Source organism: Hydra vulgaris, chromosome 05, assembly GCF_038396675.1.
Source record: "Hydra vulgaris chromosome 05, alternate assembly HydraT2T_AEP".
NCBI lineage: Eukaryota > Metazoa > Cnidaria > Hydrozoa > Anthoathecata > Hydridae > Hydra > Hydra vulgaris.
This window is the reverse complement of record NC_088924.1, coordinates 25,022,447-25,050,002: the sequence shown is the minus strand read 5'-3', so window position 1 is coordinate 25,050,002 and position 27,556 is coordinate 25,022,447. Positions and strand designations below refer to the sequence as shown.

At 27.6% G+C, this 27,556-nt stretch overlaps 3 protein-coding genes across 3 annotated transcripts; 2 read left to right on the top strand and 1 right to left on the bottom strand.

The window, feature by feature from the left end:
* Positions 1 to 40: 40 nt before the first annotated feature.
* Positions 41 to 27,510, bottom strand: LOC136071908 (cytochrome c oxidase assembly protein COX18, mitochondrial-like). Its single transcript, XM_065797708.1, has 7 exons — positions 27,373 to 27,510; positions 27,099 to 27,191; positions 26,749 to 26,979; positions 21,374 to 21,515; positions 15,209 to 15,345; positions 530 to 628; positions 41 to 392 (listed from the first exon to the last, which is right to left on the bottom strand). The coding sequence occupies exons 1-7, from the start codon at positions 27,409 to 27,411 to the stop codon at positions 228 to 230; spliced, it is 906 nt and encodes a 301-aa protein (XP_065653780.1). The 5' UTR covers positions 27,412 to 27,510; the 3' UTR covers positions 41 to 227.
* LOC136080020 (uncharacterized) lies at positions 9,352 to 11,866 on the top strand. Its single transcript, XM_065796656.1, has 7 exons — positions 9,352 to 9,584; positions 9,659 to 9,760; positions 9,886 to 10,322; positions 10,674 to 10,844; positions 11,075 to 11,139; positions 11,553 to 11,659; positions 11,747 to 11,866. The coding sequence occupies exons 1-3, from the start codon at positions 9,368 to 9,370 to the stop codon at positions 10,293 to 10,295; spliced, it is 729 nt and encodes a 242-aa protein (XP_065652728.1). The 5' UTR covers positions 9,352 to 9,367; the 3' UTR covers positions 10,296 to 10,322; positions 10,674 to 10,844; positions 11,075 to 11,139; positions 11,553 to 11,659; positions 11,747 to 11,866.
* On the top strand, positions 13,929 to 20,028 carry LOC136080711 (putative leucine-rich repeat-containing protein DDB_G0290503). Its single transcript, XM_065797705.1, has 6 exons — positions 13,929 to 14,142; positions 15,549 to 16,014; positions 16,124 to 16,333; positions 17,783 to 18,165; positions 18,588 to 18,682; positions 18,803 to 20,028. Exons 2-6 carry the CDS (start codon positions 15,554 to 15,556, stop codon positions 19,727 to 19,729), a joined length of 2,076 nt encoding a protein of 691 aa, XP_065653777.1. The 5' UTR covers positions 13,929 to 14,142; positions 15,549 to 15,553; the 3' UTR covers positions 19,730 to 20,028.
* Positions 27,511 to 27,556: the final 46 nt, after the last annotated feature.

Genomic DNA, 27,556 nt, shown 5'->3' with positions numbered 1-27,556 from the left:
TACCACAAATAATTGGGGAGATAATTGAAAAATAAAAACATTTTTGGAGACATTCTTTAAAACCGATATATTAAACCAATTAATATTGATATATAATGAAATGCATTTTTTTAATGGGACGATTATATATAATGTAACTAATTAATTATAAGTGTCTTGTTGCTGCCGTTGTTTGCGAGTAACTGCTCTTTAAATCATTATTGAAAGACTTAATAATACCATAAGTTTTATTTTTCTAATTTTTCCTTGAAACCTAAAATGTTACGAATCGATTTTTCTTGTTCACTACTTGTTTTTGGTATATCTAATTTTCTTCTAACTGAAGGTATTTTCAAGATAACATTTTGAATTAACCCACAAATACTTGAAGTGCACCAGTAAAACGACATGGCCTATGGTTATTAAATAAAATTAAATTTTATCGCTATGTAGAAAAAAAAAAAAAACATAAAAATATAAATTATTTTCAACTTAATTCAATAATTACAATGGAAAACAACGAATAAATTAAAAATGCAGTTTAACTTACGGAAGGGACTTGACTTGAAATAAAAGCAGTTAAAACTGCGACGAGTCGTAAAATAGGTTTAAGGAATTTCCAAAATCCTTGTGCACGCATTGTATTAATCTGTAAAGAATAATCAAATTTTTAAGAACGCGATAGAGTTGAGGTTAGGTTTCATGTGAAATAATTTAGAGGCTATAGTTTCAGCCTATCTTCGCCCTAGTAAGTATTAAAATTACATTTTTTTGATGAAGCTATCTAATGATCATGTTTAGCATTAAAATGATCGTGTTTAGCCTTAAGAGTGCAATAATGGGTATTTCTAGAACAAAGAGCAAAACGGTAGAGTTTCAACTGTTGAAATAGGTAGCGCCAAAACATTGCATAATATTAAATATTATCAAAGAGAAGGTTTGCCATAAGCGAGACAGTACCGAATTAAAAGCCACAATTTAAAACTAGGACGCATTTACTCAGTAAAATATAAACAAACTGTTATTTTTTGTTAAAGATTATATTAATGTTATATTTATTACCATTTCCCTTTTTTATTTTAAACCTAATATATAACGGGTGATTACTAAAAATCTGGACAAAACTAAAAATTAAATAACTTTTAATCTAGAAGACCTATTTTATTGTTTTAAAAATAAAATAGCAAATTTATTCTAATTTTAATAAAAGCGTTCTTAATTCAACAAGATTCAACAATCTTAATTCAACAAGACCTTGTCTTCTTATTGTATCGAGTCTTCTGCTAGTAGACTCTGCCAAGCGTTGTACCAGCTCTTTGTCGAATTTCTTAAAACAGTAAATTATTCTAGAGCGTAATTGATCCAAATTCTCTGCCTGCCAACCATTTTTGTAAACATCTTCCTCAATACAACGACATTCAGGCATATTTGGAGGGTTTTCACTTTTTGTTACAAATTTATACCATTTTAATTCAAAAACTTAACAGCTTTGTTTGAGTAATGGGCACTTGTTAGATCAGGCCAGAATATGTATTTGGTATTTTTTGGAAGCTGTTTGATGTGTGGTAATAGTTTTTTAGTCAAACATTTATCAACATAAATATGCTGGTTAATAGCTGTTCCAGACTGTACAATGTATGGAGTTGATAGGCCAAAAGGCGAAATGACCACGTAAACCAATAATTTTTCTTCAAATTTCTTTTTTTCTTTGAATTTAACATTGTTTGGTGTTAATTCGATGTTACTTGAATAGAAATTATGATTACCATTAATTTGGCTGTTCGAGAGAGTAAAATAAGACTCGTCATCAAGAACCCAAATAAAATCTTTATAATTTTTATAAAGTTGACCACACAAACGTCGGTTTTTTGCTCTCTGGCTCTCAGTTCGACTTGGAATCTTCATTTGTTTTCTTTTTTTTTATTGATGTTTTGGTTTTCAATGTCTTAGAAATAAGTGACTGAGAACATTTGAACTTTTTTGAAGCTATACGCTGAGAAATGCCACATTTATGGTCAAAAAGCTTGGTAAGTTGACTGATGGCGCGCTTAGTCATTATTTTCGGCTTTCTACCACTACCAGTTTGCCTTTCAAATGGTTTATCTTCTCCTACACGTTTAATAATTCCATATATAGTCGATCTTGATAAGTTTTCTGCTTCAAAATGAGAAACAGTGAATGATTTAGGTTTATCTGAATTTTCTTTATAAAACTGGTACACACGTTTTCTCTGGAGGTCTTCGTTTGACGTCATTTTTAATACTAAATTTAAAATACTTATATAAAAGTTAATATATATTTCAAAAAAAGAATAAATTTGCAGCATTTTAAAAATTGTTTGAAAAAATAAGTATTAGTTGCATATAGAAATATGATGTAGGCAATTTTGTCCAGATTTTTAGTAATCACCCGTTAATGATATTATAAATTAAACTGGGGAATGAGAAAGCGAAAAAAAAAAGTGAACGGTTTAGCAATTTTGTTTCTTTTGAATTTATTGAAAGCTAAAACAAAAAATCTTTAAAAATGCGAGGCACCGTTTTGTAGAGAATTTTGTGCTCTATCTATAGGTGTAAAAATTATTTTAAAAATTTAATTTTGCCTTAGCAAACCTCAAAATTCTCACCTTCGTAAAAAAAGAAAAAAATTTTTCTAAAAAATCATTTTCAAAACTCCCAAAACTAAAATTAAATTTTACTAAACAAAAAAAGGCAATTTAGTAGAAAATTTTATGACGATCAAGATTCTCTTTTCAAAATTGAATTTGTTAGTTTCGGAAAAAAGTTATGAGCAAAAAACCAATATAAATATTTTTCGGGAGAAGAGTAAACATGCTTATTGCTCACACTTATGCATTAAGATGAGCGCGGTAAAGCTAAATAATAGTTATTATTTAAAACGTAAATAAATATGGCAGCCTTTGCTATTTATCTAAAAATTTTTGCTATTTATCTAAAAAATTACAAATTGCTCAAACATTTCAAGTACCATCTCAACCTGCTTCATCATCTTTATTCGAGTCTGCTTCATTATCCTCAACTGAGCCTGTTTCATCATCTTGATGCAAGTCTGTTTCATCATCCTCATCCTAGTCTATATCATCATCTAACATCAGTCAGCATCAAACTCCAACGATTCGGCAACTTCAAAATTTAACAACAACACCAGTGACTCCTGCTCAAACGTTTCAAATAATGCAACACTTCACAGAAAGACTTAAAGGCAATTTGAAAAATGTTTTACAGCGCCACCAAATTGACACGCAAAAAAACCCAGTCAGCATTCCAAGAGTTGAAGGCCAGTATCTAAGTACATCTGAAGTGCTCGAGAAACTAAAGAAAGACGATGAGGCCAAAAAGTCAGAGCAATTAAAGAAACGCAAAATTCACTTCAGTGAAGCTTCAGATAAAACTCAGCAAGTGCAACTTTCAAAAAAACCGAGACAAGACAAAGACATCAAGAGGTGTAAAAAGTGTCGCAGAATTTGGGAAAAAGTATTACCAACTCAAAACAAAATGTGGTACCAATGTGAAGCTTTTAGTTGCAAGTCTTAGGTTTGTCGATCGTGTTTACCTAAAAAATTCAAAATTGGTGAAGAGTTTTTTTGCATGAAAAAATGCCGCGAACCTGCTTCTGCCGATGAAACTCTTTTTTTTAAATTAATAGTTTTTTTCGTATGTTTGATTAAAATAGTTTTTTGTAAACTTAACTTCTAATAAGATTAGTTTTCATTTTATTTTTAATTAATTTTGCTTGATTTTCTTAATATTCTTATTTAGTTTTGATTTTCTAAATATCTTAAGAAAATTGTTATTACAAATTAACTAGAGGAAAGGCGCCTATGATGGCATAGCGCCAATGATGGCATACCGGTCATATTTTCATAAATATTGGTTATGGCAAAAAAGTGATTAGACCAACATGTCTATACTGACATTACATTAATTTTAGTAAAAATACGTCCCTTATGCACAAATTTTGCTTTTATAATCAACAAAAATCGATTTTGGGATGTACTGTTGTATTTTTAATCCCTTTAAATATTTAAGATTGTGATTTTATTATCAACTGTGCAGAAATGATATTTTCATGTATTTTATTTCCAAGTTTTGTGCATTTAGTAGATTACTTATTTTAATTTTATCTTTTGAACAAGGCAGACAGTTTAAATGAAAATGATGACTTCTTCCTATGATGGCATACTGACGAGTTAGGTGTGTTGCAATATTGACGAGTTGAGAAAACCTTTTTCCTTTCATAAAAACAACATATTTGTTAGTGAAGTAAAAAGGAATTTTTGCTTTACTAAAAAATTTTTGGTTCAAAAAAACACATAAAACGCAATATCTCTTATGCGCATGCGCGAAATTCTACACTGTTGCTGTGTAGCACGAAAGGGTTAATTAGGATGATTACGCGTAATTTCTGGCATTTCTGAGGGAAGACTCTAAGGTCAAATGAATTTGTCAAGTTACCCTTGATGCTAACTAGCCCCATCCTCCCATATGCCATCATAGGAGCAGTAGTTGCCTATGGTGGCATACTTGTGCTTTTTTTTTAAAATAAAAAAACTAATATAAAAATAAAACTGGCAAAAACTCTTGGGGTAACTATTGTTCTACATGTAACAAAGAATGTATCCATATCAAAACTTTTGTTCATGGTCTACAGGATACTGAATAATGAAGCATCAAAGTTAAGTATGCTATCATAGGCGCCTTTCCCCTAGTTTACTTTTCTCCAATTATAAGGGGAAAAGTAAAGGTTTTTTTACTTCATAAAAATCGATTTTTTTAAAGATTTTCAAAATATTTTTTCCTAATTTTTATATTTATATAATGTAAAATATATATATATATTTATATAATGTAAAAAATTCTCTTTAAAACAAACAAAAAATAATAATAATAATAAACGTAAAATATTTTTTCTTTAAAAAAATATTTGAATTTGATGCTAAACCGTTTACTCTACTCTATTAGGTACGTTTTAAGTTTAATTATAACTTTTATTATCATAAACTATTGACTTTAACTATAAAAAACTGACATTTTAATTCATTTAACACAAAGTTTATTTTAATTGCAACGCAATTTACGCTAAAAAACTTATGTATGTTTTAGAAATAAATTTAAAAAGTTTTATTTTTGTTAGCTACAATTGTAACAATTGTTGTATTTCATTTTATGACGATTAATTTTTTGTTATTGTTATGTATTTAAACTTGCTTTTAATTAATTTTGGAAATTTTTTCCACCCACCCCAAGCTTATTAAGAAACCCAAGATTATTAAGTTTATTAATTTATACTTAGGAAAAAAAATAAAAATAAAAAAAAAGTGAAAACACCGGCCTTAAAAATTAGAAAATATTTCAGTCACTGATAAAAACAAAATTTTTCAATATAAACAGGCTTCAAAAATCATCGACCAAGTAAATTTCAATTTATCGAAATTGAGCATTTTATTTATTTCTCACCAAAGTATTAAACTTATATCAACATATTAAATCCTATTGAAATTATTATAAAACAGCTGTTAGAAAATGGGCATTTGACCGCAAGCCACTCTAGAATTAAATAGTTTTATGTGTGTTTTGTAAAACATATTAGTTTAGATTTACAAACTGAAATTTTTTATAAAAAATACTTATATTGTAAAATAAAAAAATTCTCTCCCTCCTTTCATTAAACCCCCAATCCCCCCCCCCCCCCCTTCCTTGTATTAAAGACTCGAGAGTAATAGAAAATATTTAAAGTAATTATTTAAAAAAATAAATACAGAAATTTTGATCTTGATCTGGACTTTGCAATAGCATCCGATTAGTGATATGTGCATTACGCAATAACCAGTTTTTGTTGTTACTGAGAAGAGTCTTGTAGCATGGCATATAAAAATGTTATATTGTGGTAGTTATTATTAGAAAAACTAGCGCCTGGTCACGTTTTTTAATAGATATCTTGTCTTTCGTTTCTCTTGGTGTCTACCTAAATGATTGTAGGATAGTTTATTACTGGAACTTCCTTTAATGCTTTAGCGTCTTGCTTTTTTAATAACAGATTCGATGACTTTTCAAGAAATATCAAAAAACTTACAAAAAATATTTCACATACGTTTTTAGATATTTTTTAATTAAAATTTGTTTCTAATTCAACTTTAAAGGACGTCATTCAGAATTGAAATACTAGCCAGAAGTAGAAGTATATTGGCTTTTTTCCGTGGAGACTTTTATTGAACATAAGGCGCTATAATACTCTAAAAAACAAGAGATCTTTCTTGTTTCCCAAAATTTTCTACTAAAATTTCTACTAAAAACTGCTTGCTAACACTAAATCCTTGTTCTATTTCCTAATGGCCATGAGATAAAAAGAAAGAAAAAGATAACGCAGACTTTCCACAATGCTAAATACTATTGAGCTTTGTGCAAATAGACACTAAGAAATTTATCAACAGAATCAGTTAATTCATTAAAGGACTCACATTTTATTTATTATCATTTCAAAGACACTAAATCGAACACATTCCGCACCAAACAACTCATCAAATTGTTGTTTTACATCATCTGCTGAAAGCCATTTCTCTTCTGGTTAAGAATGAAGAGAACTTATTTCAGTGCTGTTCCTATGTCAACTTGGTCTACTTCTAGTTGGTTATTTGATTTTTCTATTTCAATCTTTAATTAACTAAATGCTGTTGCAGCTTCTTTTTAAATGTTTGGTTTGAGAATCATTTCCATCAAATTTTACAACCTAATTTTTAAACTGTTCGATAAAAATGCCACCATAGGTCTGTCTGTTTGAACTAGAACTAGGAATGTTTTTAATTTTTTAGATCTTTAAAAAACTGCATTCGCAAAGGAAAAATCTTGTCAAGATAGAATTTAAATTTCACCCAGCAAACACACGACGTCGTAACGACGTTGTAAATAGGTTATTTTTAAGTTATAACGTCGGACGACCTTGTAAGAACGTCGCTAGGACGTTGTATCCACGACGTGTTTTAAAGACCCTTGTTCAGACGTTGTAGCGACGTCAGTGATTCTTCTGTTCGTTTTTATTTATTTAATGAACTTGATTCTTCCAGTCGACTTGATTCTTCCGGCCGATCGATTAATTCTTCCAATCAATACTACTCTTCTAGCGAACTTGATTCTTCTAGTCAGATCGATTCTTTCAGTGAATTTGGTTCTTCTTCAAGAAGCGACGAAAATGAAATAAAAATAGATGAGAGAAATAGTGCGGTTGACCCTAATGAAACATATTTTATTTTAAATTTAAAAAAATGGTTGATTAAAAATAGAATTACTCACACAGCAAGTACTGAGCTGCTTTTTTTTTTAAGATGCTATGGACATGCAGCTTTGCCTAAATCTTCTTATACTTTGTTAAAGACTCAACGCTGTGTTTTGACAGAAAAAAAATGTGGTGGGGAGTATATCTATTAAGGGTTAAGTAATGGTATTAGTCAAACTTTCAGAGAGAATCCTTTATTACCAGTTGAGAACAACATCATATCTTTACTTGTAAACATTGATGGTGTGCCATTGCATAAATCTTCAAACTCTCAATTTTGGCCTATACTTTGCCAGTTTAGTAAGTTTACACCATTTATTGTTGCAATTCTCTATGGTAGCCAAAAACCAACCAATTTAAATGATTTCTTATATGATTTTTTAAATGAGTTTGCGAATTTAAAAGCATGTGGTTATGATAAAGATGGAGCTAATTTGTTGGTTGAAATCCGTGCATTTATTTTTGATGCTCCTGCTAGGCAATATCTAAATAGTGTTAAAGGTCATACAGGTTATTTTAGTTGTGAAAAATGTGAAATTAAAGGTAAGTACGAGTCGTTTAGAATGATTTCAAATACTACAAATTGTGTGCCTCGTACTAACAAGTTATTCAAACAGTATTTCTATGCCAATACACATTAAATAAGCCGTAGCATATTAATAGATTTTAATGTTAATTGTGTTGATGGTTTTGTCTTGGATTATATGCATTTAGTATGTCTTGGTGTTGTTAAGCGAATTTTTATTTTTCTAACCGAAGGGCCTTTCCCATATAGATTGGGTTCTGCTCAATTGTTGAATATTTCAGAAAATTTGTTAAAGTTTAGTAGTAAATTTCCATCTGAATTTGCTCGTCAATCAAGAAGTTTACATGAAGTAAAGAGGTGGAAAGCCACTGAGTTTAGGCAATTTTTGTTATATACTGGCTTTTTAGTTTTAAAAGATGCTTTTACTCCTGAACGTTATCAGCATTTTCTTTCTTTAACTCTAGCAATGAGAATTTTTCTAGATTCTAATGCGATTGTCCGAAATAATCATCTTCAATATGCAAAAGATTTGTTGAATTACTTTGTAGTTAAATCAGAAGAATTTTATGGTCCTACTTTTTCTGTGTATAATGTACACAGCTTAACTCATTTACATGAAGATGTTAGCTTTTTTAACTGTTTCTTAGATGAAATCTCTTCTTTCCAATTTGAAAACTATTTGCAAGTAATTAAAAAGTTCATTCGCAAACCTCAAAGTCCATTATCTCAAGTTTTAAAAAGATTTTCAGAGCTTGAAAATCTTGAAATAAGTTGTAATCAGTATGCTAAATCACATAGAGTTATTTAAAAAAGACTCTTGGTTTCTCCTATACACAGGCGAATTTGCCCAGATTATTGGAAAATTAGACAACGATCAATTTAACTGTGTTGTTTTAAAAAGTTGTGTTTACAAAAGCGCTTTTACAGATCCATGTGACTCTAAAATCTTTAACATTTTTTTGTTAGAGATATAAAAACTCACTTGAAACATGTTTGTCAAAGTAAAAAACATTTTCAAAGAAAAGCAGTATGTCTAGCTTATAAAGAAGGGTTTGTCTTGTCATGTTTGTGTCATGACATATAAAATTTGTTTACAACCCACTCTTTAACTAAATAATAAACTTTGAAAAGTTTTTTGTACCTTTGTGAAGTATTAGATCAAATAACAATATACTTAATATATATTTTACAATGTTAAACGTCAAAAAAATTGAACTTTTAAAAATTTACCTATTTGGTGATTGTCTGTATTGTTGTAAGATTTTGATATAGTTATTTAAATATTTATAAATATAAATAAAAAAATTGTTTCATTTATTTAAATATTCATAATAAAGTATATTAATAAAAATTACTATTTGTTAAATTATTTATAGTAAAATATGTTACTGTTAACATGTTTTATAAAACTAAAATTGTTTTATAGCCAAAAATTTTCTAAAAACAATTAATTGTTATTAGAAGAAATTAATATATATTTTAAATAATTAATCGTTTAAACAGTTTTTTAAACAAAAACTATTATAATATAATATTATAATATCATTATAAATAAGTATAAAAAATACAAAGATGTCAATGAAAGATTTATGGGCATTAATTGTAACTTCAAGCAAAATCAAAATTGGAAAAATTAGGGAGACAGAAACAGTTGTTCCATTTCATTGGATTTCCTCAGATGAGAAATGGTTGTTTTGGCCTCCTTCTCGAAAAGATGAAAAATATACAAAGGCAATTCCCAATGAAGTTATTTGGAAGAAATTTGAAATTTTAAAAATAAAATTACGAGGTATTGATTTTGTTTTCCGGATTTGTTCTAACTCTTTTATTAATAATTTTTCTTCTACTTATTAAAACTTTTAGGTGAAAAAGATTTGTGTGAATATGAGTCTGGAAACAATTTTATGTCCTCATCAAGCGAAAGAGAGAGTGCAGTGAATGAAAAAAGGGATATTAATTTTAACAGTAAGACAAACATTTTGATTTAGGATTTTGGATTTTTATTTAAATGTTTTTTGCAACCTAATGTTAATTGCAGTATTAAAAATATTGTTTTTTCTTTGTTAATAAATTTATTGATATTATTATAGTAATAGAATTGCCTAAAAAACCTACTGAAAATATTATGTCACCGATAATTTCTTTGTCAAGAAAATCTATTTCAAAACAAGAATCGTATTCACAATCAACATCTTGTAAAAGTCGTTCTTCTGATTATTTATCACCGATAAGTTCTGCGTCACTATCACCTAGCCATAAGTTAAGATTATGTTCTCGATCATCTGTCTCCAAAAGCAGGCCATGTTCGCTCTCACTTTCACCAGTCCTAATGTCTGGATCAAGTTCATGTTCACTTTCGCCTATTCGCAAGCCAAGATCAAAATCTCGCTCCCCTTCACCTATGCATAGTTCTAGATCATACTCAAAATCACAGAATAATCATTCCCAATCAGTGTTTTCAAAGTCAAATCCAAAGCAAAGAAACTGGTTCGATGTATGAATAGTAATTTCCCAATGGATGAAGCACGTAAGTTAAAAAAGTTTTTTTTAAGTTTTATTGATTAAAATTATCTATCGAATTCATCTAGAAAACTCAGAGAGATTTGGTTAACTGTTTAATGTCAGTTTTGCCAATATAATTACCTAAGTTACTTTTATTAAGTTTACTTAATTTAAAAAAATGGTATATGAAGGAATACACAATATTTTTATGACGAAAATTGTCTCATAGATTCAATTTTGAAAATAAACTTTTGCTCTATACTATTGCTTTTTGTTTTAAACTGATATTTTCTTAAATGTAAATATTATGTAATTTATATACTGTTAATAAGTAAAACAAAATTTAATATTTGGATTTTTTTATATGTAATTTTAGGATTTCAAAAAAAGACAATATCTCTTTTAACTTGTATCGTTGACCTATTGGAGAATCAAGTTCACCAAATAAATAATGATTGTACAAAAGATGTGGAAAAAATTGATAACATGGATAAATTCAAAGAACTAGGAGGAGTCTTTATCAAAAAAAGACTTTTTTTCATTTATGGTGAATTGTTTTTGAGAGTTCTTTTTCATAAATACCCTATTTACTACAATAAAATTTTTTTTGTGTGAAATCTTTAATGTAGTCTTTGTAAAAAGTGCTACCAACATGTCCGTTTGATATTAAATTATGTATAAAGTTAACAATTAGAACCCCTCTAGCTTCGAAGTTATTAATGTTAGTTTATGTTTAAATGTTATTCAAATATGTATAAGCAAATATATATATTTTAGGTTGGTCAGTTAAAAATGGTCGGCGGCAAGACAGTACGGGAAACTGTGAGAAATTTCATGAAAAGGTACACAACAATATACATTGATGTGTTTTCCAGGCTTATATGGCGTCGTATTCTATATTAATGGATTAACTAACTGATAGACAATAATATGGATTAAAAATCAAATTAAATGTTTTTCAAATTAGATTTGAACAGGTTGCAAGGTTGACTATAAAAATTCGAACTTGATAGCCTAAAGTTCAACTTGAATTCAAAAAGTTGCTTATAAAAATTGGAATTTAGCAGGTCGAATTCGAGGCCTTAAAAAGTTAAAAATTAATTGTTTGTTAAACCTGTTTTAAAATATTTTTTTTTAAGATTTCAACAAATTAAGTAACAATTTACTCCATTACGCAAAAATAATTATTTTATTTTAAGTTTCTTATTTTATGCGAGTTTTTTATTTACAGTTCTGATAATTTCTTTTAATTTAGGTTAATGTCCTACTCTGTAATGTCATGTTTTAATACGCTTGGAACAAATAGACACGAGCAAAAAAAGTTATCATTTAAAGAGACAAAGATATGTATTGTGGTTGTCGGTGAGTTTATATTAATATATTCATATTTAAGATTCTATAAAATGAGTAAAAATAACTTTGTGTTTTAACATATTTCATTTTGTTTAGCGAGTGTGTTGTCAAATCACGCGACAACTAAAATCGAAGTTTTGGATTCAGTGAAAAACGTGTTCAAATACGTTCCAGAAAAAAAAAAAAGATGTATTAATTTTGAAAAAGAAATCCAAGCACCTGCATTATATTTTTATTTGAGACTTTATCGTGGCCATTCTTTTATGTAAATAAAAGTGTAATTGGTAAAAGAAACTGTAATTGGTAATATTTTGGCGCTTTAAAATAGTTAAGTTTTTGAACATGTTACACATGTTACAACATATGTTCAATTCTTTAAAGAAGTTGTTTAAATAAATAATACATTTTTAAAAAAAATATATAAAAATTGTATGTAAAAACAAGAGGCATATTTAGTCGGTTTTCCGACCAATAACCGATATCCTGTAGATCCTTTTTGCGACGTCGCATCGACGTCTATTTTTCACCCTGGATACGACGTCGTAAAATTGTTACACTTTACGACTTTACAGCGACGTCAAACCTTCCAACCTCGCGACGTCAAAACGACGTTGTACCGACGTCATTGTGCTTGCTGGGCAGTATCTAACTTGGAAATCCATTTGTTTATTTGCTCTGACATCAGAGAAAAGCTGGTCTCGATAGTATGGTGCTAATCCAAAATTAATAAGGTAACCAAATTTTGTTTTGCTTAATGCAAACCAAAATTTGGTTACCTTATTAATTTTGGATTATTTGTGTGCTGATTTTTATTAATTTTGGATTATTATTGTGCTGTCCGAGAATATGAATTTTATTCAAATTAAAGGACGATTTAAAAGAGAAATGTGACATTACTACATTCAAGCTCCATTTTATTTCTGCCTTGGTAACCAGAGCTGGAGATTGAAGATCTCCAGCTTTGGTTACCAAGGCAGAAATAATATGGAGCTTGAATATTTTTTTCTTTTAAGTTAGGAGAAATAATATGGAAGATATTTTTTTCTTTTAAGTTAGGAGAACTTTTATGTAAGTTACAGATAAAACTTTTATGTAAGTTACAGATAAAACACAGCTAATTAACTTGCTACAAGCTTTCCAAAATTCAGGAAAACATATTTAAATAAAAGTAAAAGAAATTAAATTAAAATAAAAAAACTAGAATTTGAAATACAAAATTTTACCCAAGAAGAATACTTTTTGTTGTATAGTCACTCTATTTGAAAATGACAGTTTTTTGTCTTAGGCATTATATTAGTAATATATTATACTTTTTAAATAATTACTAGATGTTAATAATACTGACGGTAACAGTTAACAAAATTTTTTTGGATTTCAGAAAATACATAATTAATAAATTCAGTAAAAATCTTCACAATATTAATAATATTTCTGTAAAAGGTAAATACATAACAAAATATTGAAATATTTCAGAAAAAAAGTTCCAGGACTTCCAGGATTTATTGTAAAAAGGGGTGTTTTTCCAGGGCATTTCCAGGTTTTCAAGGACCACTAGTCACCCTGGAATTACAAATTGGACTCTAAATTTAATTAAATTTTTTTTTGACAGAATTTCGAAAAACAATATGAAAATTTAAAACATTAAAATTTATTTTTATTTATAAATAATAAACAGCTGAATGATTACGTTACAAGTAATTAGAGATTAATTTAAACCAGAGTTGTTAACAATGCCAAAAGTAGCAAGGCCAAAGGACAATGTCAAGGCCACATGTGACAAGGCCAAGGTCAAGAATAAGAGTTTCAAGGCCAAGGCCTACGCAAACATTTTCAAGAAAAAAAAACTTAAATTTTTGCCTAACGTTAATAAAGTAATTACGTAAAATAGATAATCATTAATTACGTAAAAAAAAAAAAAGAATGAAAACTTTTAATTCTTTAATTTTATGTATTTTTTTTTATGAAGGCCAAGGCCAAAACAATCAAGGTCAAGGCCAAAAATTTCAAGGCCTAAAGGCCAAGACTAACAACTCTGATTTGAACCCCACTTTAAAAACCTTAATTTTACATTTTTTAAAATATTTTATAAATTTTTTTTTTGATTTATTATAAGAATAAAAAAATATATCTAAAATATTTTATTCGTTTTTCAATTTTATTTTTTGTTTTGATGAATGCAAAAGATTAAAAATAAATGAAAAGCAAATCATTCATAACCTGAGTTCTCTATTTGCCCCAAGCTCCTTTAGTAATTTCGCGAAGAACTAAACTATAACATAAATTCATCGTTGCGCATGATATAAATAGCGCAGATGCAGACAGAATGCGCATTTTCCAAAAAAATTACAAAAAATCGAATAAAAAAAGCGACGTTTTAGCAAATTACAGTGGAAGAATATTACAAACAAAGAAATATACTGAATTAACATTTGGTTTCCTCTCAATCTTTGATCAAAAAAAAAAAAGATAACTCTTCAATATACCAAATAAAGGTAAGATTTTGAATGTTTACATGCCTATCTGTCTTTGATGTCCGTTAAAATTTGCATAAGCAGTAAAGAAATATAAAAGTTTTTTTTCAAGTATAAAAAATGCTCATTTATATCTGTATCAGAAGCACAGAGGAAGAGGAAAAGGGTACAGGAGGGACAAAGGATGAGGGAGAGCATATGATTTATTAACTCTTTTGAACATTTTTTTCTGAGCGGATCAAATTTCTATAAATATATTTTTACAGCCTAACCCAGCCGGAACAAACACGTCTTTTAGACGTTTTTTTCTCATCTAAAATGTTAATACTTTTAGATGTCTAAATTCAGATAAATATAAGATTTCTATTAGTAGTCATCTTTTAGACGGCTTAATACAGCTATTTTTAGTCATCTCAAAGATAAATACAATTAGATGTCTTATAGTTATCTGAATTTAGACGTCTAAAGGTGTAAACATTTTAGATTCTAAAAACACGTGTTTGTGCTGGCTGGGAAGTAGCTAAAATGTATTTATAAATATACAAAACCTGTTGCAAATTTAGTCTAAATTTAAAAAAATGTTCTGTAAAGTCATTCTTTGAAAATTCATTTTAGTTTTTGTTTTCGCAAATAATTTATTTGCATTCAAATTTTAAATAACGTTATTTACCTCCAAAAGTCCGAGTAAACCACTAGAAACGAGGAGGATTATTGTGGTTACAACCTCTCAACTCTTTAACTCCGAAACACGAACCTTGACGAACAAGAGCACTGCGCGAAGAAACAAGTTGAGCGCGGTACTAGCAGGGACGTGATGGGTGATCGAACTCGGAACTTCTCGCTAATGAAGCGAGCGCGTGATACACCACTACCGCATGGTATTTATAAATTAGAATAAGTAAATTAATAATAAAACCTTTTAAGAATACAAAAAAAAAATTTCAATTGTATTGTTTTAGAAACAGAAAGCAACAACAACAAACATACAAACAAATATTAACTCTATAAATCAAATAAAAACTACTATAAATCCAAAATATAAAAACATTTTATTATAATTTCAACAATTTAATATAAAAAAGTATACCTCAATATTTGCAATGTTAACAAATAGTATTATAAATGGAATGACGTAAAACTGGTCAGAAACAGACAAATCTTGAAACCAAAGTAAACCTTCTGTTGTTATGCCTTCAGATGGCAAGTAGATAACATCTATGGCTTCTACAACATTGTTAATAATTACAAAACTGAACAGAAATTTAAAATTTATTGATTATTAATTTTAATTTAGCACAAATATTTTAAAATTTTGATCTTTATCTACTTTGATGCTTGATTTTTTTCCCGCAGTTACATTTTATTTTCATAAAAATTTAAAGAAACTTGAAATTTGTATTTTTACAAACTAATCAATTTTTTGTTAGAAAAGATGGACGAAGAAGAAAAAATAAAAAGTATGCACAAAGTTGAAATGTCAACAAAAGAGCGTCATTCAAGACATAAATCAAAACGGGAAATTAAAGATAAAAAAATGGAACAAGTTGTGAACCCTATTGATGATAATAAAACAATTACTGAAGAAGAAAAGAACTTAAACAGACAAGACTACAAAAACAAGCATAATTCACACCAAGTTGACTGTCAACACTACAAAAGTGCAAACAAAGAACGCAAAACGTCTGAAAAAACCAAAAACAGATCTCGTAGATCTAAGTCAGAAACTTCTGACGATGAAAGGTGCTGTACAAAAAAGCATCGAGATAAAAGTTTAAAAGAACGCCATAGAAGAAGAGAAGAATGCATTAGAAACAATGAAAACAGTTTGGAGGAAGAAAGAAAAAGACTAGACAGTAGAACAAGATCAAGACCTAGTGATCACACATGTCACAGGTAATAATAACACGTCACAGGTAATTATCACATATCGCACAGGTAATAACAACGCAAACAAATGAAAAAAAAAAACTTTATAAATACATATGATTTTATTCAATTTTAGGTCACCGAGAACAAAAAAAGAACGGAGAAAACGTCATGAAAGTGAGGAAAAAATGAAAAATGATAAAATAAAAAACAAAGACTACAAAACTAAAGATAGTAATAGATTATATCATTCCGATTCAGAACTTGAAGTTAAAAGTAGAAAAAAGAAAAGTACAACGGCGTCAGTGCCAATTGACGTTGATGGATTGTACAATTTATTTTACAGGTATAGATACAAACTAAAGGTTTTAAAACAATTTTTAACTAATAAAACTTATTTTTAAACATATAACTTAATAAAAAAAGGTATCATTAACCAAATAACAAAAAAAAAGAAATTAATTTATCTTTTTATAACACTGTTAATTATAATTATAAAACAATTTTTAACTAATAAATCTTATATTTTTAAACTTAAAAACAATTTTTAACTAATAAAAAAATATATAACTAAAAAATTAAAGAAAGAAATTAATTACTTATACTTTTATAACACTGTTAATTATTATTATTGCCATTTAGAGTTTCGCATTAAGATTATGTAAAATAATCTAAAAAATTTTGACCAATATTAGGGCTATTTGCTATTGCTATATAGGGCTATTATTTAAAAACTAAAACAAACTTATGCGATCAGCGTAACTGAAAGCAAGTTAGTGCTCAGTACAACTGCATAACAGTTAAATATTCGTCACACAAAAAAAAGGAGGGTTAAACTACAAAAATACAAATTTCGTACAAATTAAAAAGAATATGTTTTATAATTCATAAATCTTTATGAATTTATAACTTTCTAAAAGGTTATCAATTCATTAAACTTGAAGTGTCATCAGATCTTATCATAAAATAGCCAAGCACGTCAAAAACTTACAAAATCAATAAAGCAGAAAGACTGAAAGTAAAGCAGAAAGGCTGTTTAAAAGCATTGGGTTCCAAGCTGATAATAGGGGATGGAAACAATATTATATTTACCTCTGTTTTTTCAATATAATAAATAAAAAACAGTCTTAATAAAACATTTCTTTTTCTCATTAAAACTCTAAGTGAAGTAAACTAATCTGCTCATGGTGAACCATATTAAAAAATGTAATTTAATTTCTTTAAATTCTGCAGGTGAAGTAAAAAAATTATGATAAACCATATTAAAAAATGTAAACTTCTTTAAATTTTGCAGATGAAGTAAAAAAATCATGATAAACCATATTAAAAATGTAAATTAATTTCTATAAATTTTGTAGGTGAAGTAAAAAAATCATGATGAAGAAATATTAAGAAATTTTAATTTCTTTAGGATTAAGTTTTTTTTAAGAAGTTACAAAACATTTAAATAAGGATTAAGACTTTATTTGGTAAAGCGATTAGATTAAAAAAACAATTTGAGCAAAAAATGTACAGAAAAAAGTAAGAAAGTCATTTAATCAATAAATTTTCACTCAAAATTTCGGCATTGCAATAGCAAACACCTCTTCCCCCTTCTTCCCTAGGTTCATAAGTTTTATGAATAATGGGCCAAAATTAGGCTAATGAAAATTAGTAGTCCAATTAGCAAAATCAAACTAAGTTTAGTGCAAAAAGATTGTTTACAGAATTATTATAAGTTACATTAAAACACAAATACAAAAACTGTTTTACTATATGTTTTTTATGTTTATGTATTCTGTTTATGTAATCTTAGAGACAGTAATGAGCACAATGAGAGTGGTGTCATAAAAGAAGCCATTCGTAAAAAATTAAAGGGACAAGAAACAAGTCCTCTTATACTTAAAGCAGACCCAAACATTATAAAAAAAAAACCTTCAACAAAATCCAGATTAGATGCAGAGGAACAATCAAATGTCAAATGCAAATTAATTAGAGTATTGTTTCAAAGAGTAAAAGAATTGCTGAAGGAAACAGAGATTTTGCGAGTCGAGCGAAAAGAAATGTGTCATACAATAAACTTGTTAAATGAACAAATAAAAGAATTAAAAAAGACAACAGAAAAAATTTTAATACCAGAAAAAAATATCAGTGATCGACTTGAAATACTAGCAGAGGAGATGAAAGTTACTACAAGTGGTTAGTTGATTCTATTTATATTTATATAAATACAATAGATAATATGTTTTTATGGAAACAATTTCTTTACATAAAAAATATCTGAGGATCCAATTTTTTTCCCTTCAATTTTTAAAATGTGCGCTTTATTTTTTCAGAAACACAAATAAGCACTCTTTATACAGAGATTTCTATTCAAGCTTAGAGAGCATTATGAAAACTTTTTAAACTTGACTTATTTTAAAAATTAAAACAAGGTTAAAACTTAAAAGTAATACAAAACATCATTGATAATGTGGTATTGACAGTAACAATGATGTTTTTGTATCACATATAAAAATATATATGTATTTAATTTATATTAAAAATATATAAACATAAAAAAACTATATCATAAATAAAATTAACTTATTGTATCTTTCTCTATTACATTCATATAATAGGAACTAGTTTTCGTGATGAAATACACAACATTCTTTATGATATACAGAACAAGTATCAAACACATTGGAAGGAGCACGAACACAAACTACAAGAGGTATATACTTTTCTGGTTGTACTATTACTGAACAAAAAGGATTCAAGTTTTGGTTGGACAAAGATTGAAATAAAAATATATTTTAAATATCATAACATTATGTAATATCGTATTATTTAGGTTCAAAGCCAAGCTGAAAATGAAATTCAAGCGCTTATGAAGAATATTGTTGGAAATTATATAAAGCTTGCAGATGATAAAGACTATAATAAAACAAATTTGAAATCAAAAATTTCACAACTAAGCAATAAAAACACAATACTGAAAGCAGACACCACACAACAAAGAAAACATTATTTTGCTGAGGGTGAAGTGCTCAACCAAAAACAACTTTTTCACAAATACTTTACTGAAAATATACTCAAAAAAAAGAATGAATCACAAACAAATTCTGATATCTCAAAAGCCGTAATGAATGAAATTTTAAATAAAACACCAGAGTCATACAATATAGCTTCTAATAACCGAATCATCAACCAAACAGAAATAAAATACCATAACCTGCCCCTTCACATTGACATTCCAAATTACGAAGAGGAAAAAATATATCAACAATTGGAGCATAAACAAAAAACAATAAAACAAGGTGTTGATTGTCAAAACAAAACCATGTTGGATAAAAAACTTGGACTATTAAAAATATCAGATCAACAAAATAATTCTTTATGTTATTCATCCGAAATACCATCTAAATATATTGAACCACTAGAGTACTTACGGAATCCTTTGATCCAATCAACTGACGGAAAAGATTCAAGTGCAACTTTATCACAAACAAGTCAAATAGAAGTCGATAAGACATTAAGAGTAAATATTCCTGAAATATCTCAAAAAAACACATTAATTGGGCAACAAATGCACAATACTGATCGAATACCTTATATACCCATGCCTCCACAAAAAGATACCAAATTTTTAAACACTGAATACAAAATTGGAACTGCAACAACAACTCAATCTAGTAAGGAATTTTGGCGACAAAAATTATTACAGCCTCACCCTATTGAAAAAAATGAAAGCGACAGTACAGTCAGAAACATATTTTGACAAATTAAAAAAACTAATATGCAAATCATAATTCTTTAAACAATAAAAACGGTTAGCTAATCTAAATCATTAAATATCAACTTTACCCTCAAATAGTTGAAATGAAGATGACCAAAAAAAACAAAATCAAAACAAAAATTAAAAATGCACATACACTTTTAAAAAATAGAAAACATTTTCCTTTGTGGAATTTTTTTTTTTTTCCTTGTTTAAAAATATTTTTTATGGATAACATTTTGTTAAAATATAAATTAAAAAAAAGTATAAGATCTAAAAAATAAATATTTATTCATAGTTGGCTACAAATTTATTAGGTTAAATATAAATAGTGAAAAAATAAAAAAAAAACTTAATACAAGTATTATTTTTGAATACAAATGAAAATAAACAATAGAAATAACAGCAAAAGTTGTCTTATAGTATGGATTACTATAAGACAACTTTGCTGTTATTTCTATAGTTTATTTTTTATTTTATAAAATTATAGTTTATTTTTATGAATTAGCTTTAAAAATAACTCATGAAAATCTTTAAATTTGGGACTGATTTATGTATTCTTATCTTATAAGAAGTCCCACACAGACTTCTATACATATTCATGCATGTATGATCCTAACACATAAAACAATATAAACTTTTATAATTAAAAATACAATTGATTAAATAAATTGTATTGCAATTTGAAGTTCTGAAACTTTAATGGATCTATTTTGTCATTTATTATGTTTAAAGAAACATCTTGTTCTAATTGATGATTTTATTGTAACATAAAACTTTTGGAATTTTATTTTGAGAGTAACGATATGTTTTCTTGGAGCCAAAAAAAAAGTTCGAGTGTCTTAATAGCTGAAACAAGAAACTTATTGAGCATACTAAAAACTTATTGAAACTGAGTATTTGAAAAATTGAAAGTGATTGAAAGTGAGTATAATATGATAAGTATAATCAAAGTATAAGTAAAATTAATAATAATAATAATATAGTAAAATAAGTAATAATAATAATAAAGTAAAATAATAATAATATGATAAGTATAATATGTGAGTATAATATATAAGTGAGTATAATCTATAAGAAGTTGAATATAAAAATACTGATTTTTATTTAACATTGATGTTTACACAGGTTGTTGTTGTTACACAGGTTATTGATACCAAATTGATGTTTACACAGGTTGTTGATACCAAATTGATGTTTATAAAGGTTGTTGATACCAAATTGATGTTTACACAGGTTGTTGATACCAAATTGATGTTTATAAAGGTTGTTGATACCAAATTGATGTTTACACAGGTTGTTGATACCAACTTGATGTTTACACAGGTTGTTGATACCAAATTGATGTTTACACAGGTTGTTGATACCAAATTGATGTTTACACAGGTTGTTGATACCAAATTATTTATTTTAAAACAAGAATCAATTAACAAACATTTTATTTGCCTGAATGAATCCCAAATTAGTTTATAGGTAGAGAAAGATTTGAATGCAAAATGTGCAGAATATAGCAGAATCAAAACCATTTAAAAAATAAAGTTTAAACAATATCTTTACAGGGCAATATGGTAATGTTTAATAAAAAAACTGTTATAACATTATTGGAAATACAAACAAGGCAACTTCAAACAAATTACACTTTCTCACCATTTTGAAGCTTACAGCCAGATATGTTTCTCAAAGCTAATGAGAGTGTTATCCATGTAGGCACCTGGATCCATGGCAACATAATAAATTGCATAAGAGATATATCATTTTTCTTGTAAATTTCACTAGTGCGTTTAGCAATCTAAAATTTTGAAAAAAAGTTCTTTTAAATATATTTAAAAAATATATTCAGCAAATTAATAAACAATGGGTTTACAAAGGATTGTTTAGTTTCATAGGTGATTGTTTAATTTCACGAGCTATTGTTTAATTTCACAAGTGATTGTTTAGTTTCACAAGCGATTGTTTAGTTTCACAAGTGATTGTTAAGTTTCACAAGTGAATGTTTAATTTCACAAGGAATTGTTTAGTTACACAAGTGATTGTTAAGTTTCACAAGTTATTGTTTAGTTTCACAAGTAATTGTTTAGTTTCACAGGTGATTGTTTAATTTCAGGAGCTATTGCTTAATTTCAAAAGTGATTGTTTAGTTTCACAAGTGATTATTTAGTTTCACAAGTGACTGTTTAATTTCACAAGGAACTGTTTAGTTTCACAAGCGACTATTTATATTTTCATTTTTTGTAGCAAACAAGAAAACAGAAAAAAGATAACTTAAATATTAAAAAAAAAATGTTTGTAATAAAATCAACACCTATCTAAAAACAACGCCTTACTTGAGGAATAAAAAGCTTTTAAGTCTTTAATCAATTCTTGGTCAACAAACAATGTAAGACATTAAACAATGCTTGATCCTGGATCCGGTTTGGTCAACATTATCAACAGTCCAACCTTATATGTACACTTGTCATGTAAGAACTCAATTAAAGCTTTTGTCACCTTTGTTTGATTTATTTCTTTTGGTATCAGTATTATCTTTTGTGCTTGTGGACAATCTGTGACTTATTTTTTGACTCAATCAAGTCAAAATAATTTTAAAACATCTTTTTAAAATAAAACATCATGCTGTGCCTTAATTATACAGTTTTTGAACTTAATTATACAGTTTTTGAACTTAACTATACAGTTTTTGAACTTAATTATACAGTTTTTGAACTTAATTATACAGTTTTTGAACTTCTTTGCTGATAACTATTCTACTTAGTCTTGCATGGAACAACATATTTTGGTGAAATGGTAAAAAAAAAAACAAAAAAAAAACAAGACCAAACAAAAACATGCAGCTCATATTTTACTTTTTTGTAATACTTGACATAATAAGATGTCATTTGAATCAGATCATCATGAAATCATTTGTCATTTGAATATTATGATATTAGGAGTAAATTACTTAATATGAAATAGCTTGCTTCATCAACAAACAAAAAAAAGAGTAGTGCTTAATAAATTTTTTAATAAATGGCTACATTTATCAAAATTTGGCTACATTTATACAAAAAATGTAGCCATTTTTTAAATGTAAAAATTTTATCAAAAGATCTTGTTTTATCTTATTGTTTGTTTATAACATGAATCGAGCTTATTATACTCCATCATATTTTTTAATATTCTCAAAACCATTTTATGGCTTAAATAAAAGATCTTTTCCAAAACATCTGTGGAAAATCCATCCAGATGCATTTTTCCATACTATGCCTCAGAATGATAAAGATTAACCATGAGTCTTTAGAAACACATGCAGCCAAAGATAGGGGATGATCATGATGTTGCAAAACACTGAAATCATCTGGAAGAACTGCTCTGATTCTCACAACTTTATGATTATTGTGTTCACCTGTCTCTTTTGAGTAAAAAATCTTTGCCATATCTTCCATATCCTTGTAATAGCTGTCAGAAGAGGCTAACAACATTACAACTGTAGATGGATCCAAGTACCAGGTATGATTTTCCCACGATTTTACAAAAATTTTGATCCAAACTAAAAGTTTGCATAGTGGCACATCTGCCAGTAGTTCCTCTGATCCTATTAATAATTTTAGCTTTGTTGTTCAAAATATCAACATTTTTATTATATTTGTTTGTTAATTTAATAAATTATTTAATAAACCTGAAAGGTAGCAGAATCTGCAAACTTATTTGTTAGGAACCATGGAGCCCAGAATAAAGAAATAAAATCAGCCATCTTATCAACCTCTATGATAATGTCTTGACTTAGAATAATGACCTGTCTGATTCTTGAAAGCAGTAGCTTAAACTTCATGAAGTAAAGGGATTTGCCTATAAAGCGTGCATGGAAGATAGCTTAACTTTTGTAATGAGTAATATTTTCTTCTTTTCAACTTTAATTTATTTAACTCATCTCACTGTTTCAGTATACCACTGTCCTTGAGATTTCAATTTCAAATAGAAAAAATTGTTTCAATGTTTCAATCATGAGACATTTATCCACAAGCAGAATTATATCTGTCAAAGAGACAACGCAATTAAAAGACATTTAAGTTCTTTTTTTACAATATCTTCATTGAGATTTGCAAGCTATCAATATTGTCATGTCAGATTCTTGCCTGTACTAAAGCGGCTGGTAACAGCTATCACAGAATGACATCATTAAGATCATGTGACACAAACATCAAGTTTAAACCAAAATAATCACATGAATTATTCTATTGAAGGCATGTTTCACTAATTTAGAAAACTATTTCTAGGCAAGGGAGTATAATTTCTAGAAGAGAAATGCTAATCTTATCTAAGGCTAGTTCAGCACAACACAAACTTTATATGAATAGAAATGGAGTCCTACTCTCGGGTCCTTAATAAAAAATAATAATAAAAAAAATGAGAGGGGGACAATTATTAATTTTTTGAAAATTTTCCCACCCACCCAAAGCTTATTAGGACCAACCCCCCCCCCCTCCTATTTATTAATTTTTACTTGTCATAAAAAAAAAAAAAAAAAAAAAAAATCAGTGAAAATTGGCCTTAAAAATTAGAAAACAATTATTAGTCACATAAAAACAAAAACTTTCAGTGTAAACAGACTTTAAAAATCACCAACCAACTAAATCTCGACTTGTTGAAAATGAGTTTTTGGTTTATTTCTCACCAAAGTTTAAAACTTATATCAGCATATTACATCCTATTGAAATTATTTTAAAACAGCTGTGAGAAATGCAGCTATTACAGCTCAGTGTGTTCCAACAATCACATGTACCTTGTGTCATGTGCCAACTTATACAAAAATATTAATTTTGTTTATGATATAAAAGCAATATAAACTTTTAAATAGAAAATGTTCCAAAAATCACACAAAATTGTCTCAATAAAAGTAATAGGTGCTATTGAAATTTTTCAACGTTTGGTTGAAAAGCATGGTTTAATAAACCTTGGAAATGGCAATACCTCATCATATAAAGATGTGGTTAAAAGTAATCCATATAAAAAATATGGTAAAATAATTCCTAAAAAGTTGGAATGTATAAGTCATGTCCAGAAGCACCTGGAGACAATAAATTAGGTCAAAGAATATAAAGGAACATTAACAGCCAAATCTGGGAAAAAAATACTTACAAAAAAAAAAAATTAATTTAATGCAGATTACTATGGCATGGTCATACATAACAATAAAAATGCAATATACAGTATGGAAAAATCAGTTTTGGCATTATTATGGAAATGCACTGAGTTTGATGATGATAAATACCACCACTAGTTTTGCCAAGCAGGTAGTGCAAGTTGTTACAAAAAATCTGAATCAAATGAGCCATTTAGACCAAATATAAATTCTCCAGCATGAATGCATCTAATACTTCGCTGTTCAGTCAAACTAATACTTGGCTGTTCAGTCAAACTCAAAATTTAAATGGTTCTCAATAATGTCTAAAAAATGTTTGTTGGAAGAACCATATGAGGAACTTAGCGTTTTTCAACAAAACTGGAGTTTAATAAAAAATCTTTTCAATTAGATTTTAATCTTTAACCAATACGGAAATAACCAATACGGAAAAAACGGCCAACCTTATTTTAAACTTTCATTGTTTCATTGAGTGAAATATTTGAAAAAAAAAAGATGAAAAGTGCAAAACAACACAGATTAGTCATAAGAGCGATTAAAAAAGGACTTAACAACATTGAAGACCAAATTGATGCTACAAAAAGTTATAGTTCAGGGATTTTTTAATGTTTAGTTTATTTTTCATGATAGTTTATTTTTTTAAATGGTTTTAAGACACTTTGATTTTTATTTCACTTTAAACATAACTCAGCCAAAAATTTACTTGAAGTTTTCAGAAATTGTTCCTACTAATTTTTTATAGAGAATAAGCAAAGCAGTTTATTAATTTGTTGTTTTTATTTGGTTGTTCTATTAAATGGCAAATGAAATTCTAAAAAAGAACAACTTTTAATAAAATTTTAAAAAAAGTGAAACAAAATCCTCATCTTTAAGTAGTATGTGTATGGAGAACATATAATAAATTTAATTCAAAATGAATTAATTTTTTTTATTAATTGGTGTAAGTATTGCAAATAAAAGCAATTAAGTTTTTATACTCACTTTTTTTTGTGATAAACCACCTTAAGATAAAAATATCTTTTTTTAATAACTTTTTAATGTGTGGTCTTTAGTTTTTTTGCTTTTTCTTGGTTATGGTTGGGTTTATTAAAATATTATTATGTATTGTTATGTGTATATTAAAATAACAATAGTATAAAACTAATAGTATGCATGTGATATTAACAGAATACAAAGTATTATGCAGACCTCAAGAGTTACTCATATAGGTATTGTATAACTGGTAACAGCAATTCCCAGCTTTTCCAATGCTGCAAACTTCGATAACATTCACCAAGTTATCATTATTCTTCTTCCCATATAAAAAAAAAACTTAATTAAAATTAACTAAATTAATTGACTTATTGCAAAACTAATTATTGAATATTGTATTGACATCAAGCAAGAGTATGTATGCAAATTTTGAAGAAAATATATCATCAGGAAGTGACTTCAAAATTGATTGCAAGATTTGACGTCAACAGACAGATTAACAGACAGAGTTAATAAAAGCATTGGAAAAGAGAAACCACTACTAGCCACTACTAAAGAAACCACTAACTAGCTTAAACAAATTATTTTCAGAAAGTGGCAACACTTGGCAAATTGTCAGGTAACCCCTTTCAGAAATTTTCAGAAAATGGCAACACTTAGCAAATTGTTAGGTAACCCCTACTGGGGTTGCTGGTCTATTGTATATGAAATTGAAGGTTTGCACTTCCCTGAAGACATCTTCTGTATTGAACTCTTCAATTTCAGTAAGCTTAATTAGCTTAGTGAATCTAAAATTAATCTTTATTATACTTATACTGATTAATATAAAAGATTTTGAAATTTTTAATTAAAAAAAAAAAAGTTTTAAAAATAAACAAAATTAAAATAATTTAAAGTTTGTGATACCTCTATGCAACTTAATATGCAATACCTCTTTTCTGAAATCATGTTGCATTCTTTTTTTATCTGCCTCATTCAAGTTTTTTGAAAACAAACTACTTCTTACAGAGTCACCTAAATTCTTTAACTGAGGTTGTAACAGCTCCATCTTAGCTGCTATTCTGTTTTGTTTAATCCCCATGGGAACAGTAGTAATGCAACGAAGTAAAACTGTAGAAATGGCTATTGTTGTCCACCATGGCAAATTACTGTAAAAGTGACTCTGAAAAAAAAATTACAACAAAATCAACACTTAAAATGTATGCAAAGAATATAAATAAACAATCATCTATAACAATGAATGTTATAAAAATGAATATTGAAATATTTTAAATTCCATACTGCCTCTAACAACTGTTGTGTACCAGTAAACAAAGGAAATGTATAGTAGGAAGAAAATCTCTTTGTTTCATGCAAGCGAGAGAAGATAATTGGCTATTAAAATCAGTTGAATATCAAGCTTCACATACTATATATAAAGTACACATTAAACTACATATAAATAAGTATAAAAGTAAAGTCAGTGAAAAATACAATGGGTTTGTCAAAAAATATGAAACTATGAAAAATATATTCTGAGACATTATTCATCAATAATCAAGTATCATCCCAATACCTTTGTTGTTCGACATAGCAAGTGCTGATACAATATCATAATACTTAAGCAAATCTAAATATTTCAAATATTTTGTTGAACGTTATTGACAATTATTCAATTTTATTTATCTTTATAAAGGTTTTTTTGATATCTTAAAATTATAAAAATTGAAAGAAATTAAAAACTTAAAAATAAATTTCTT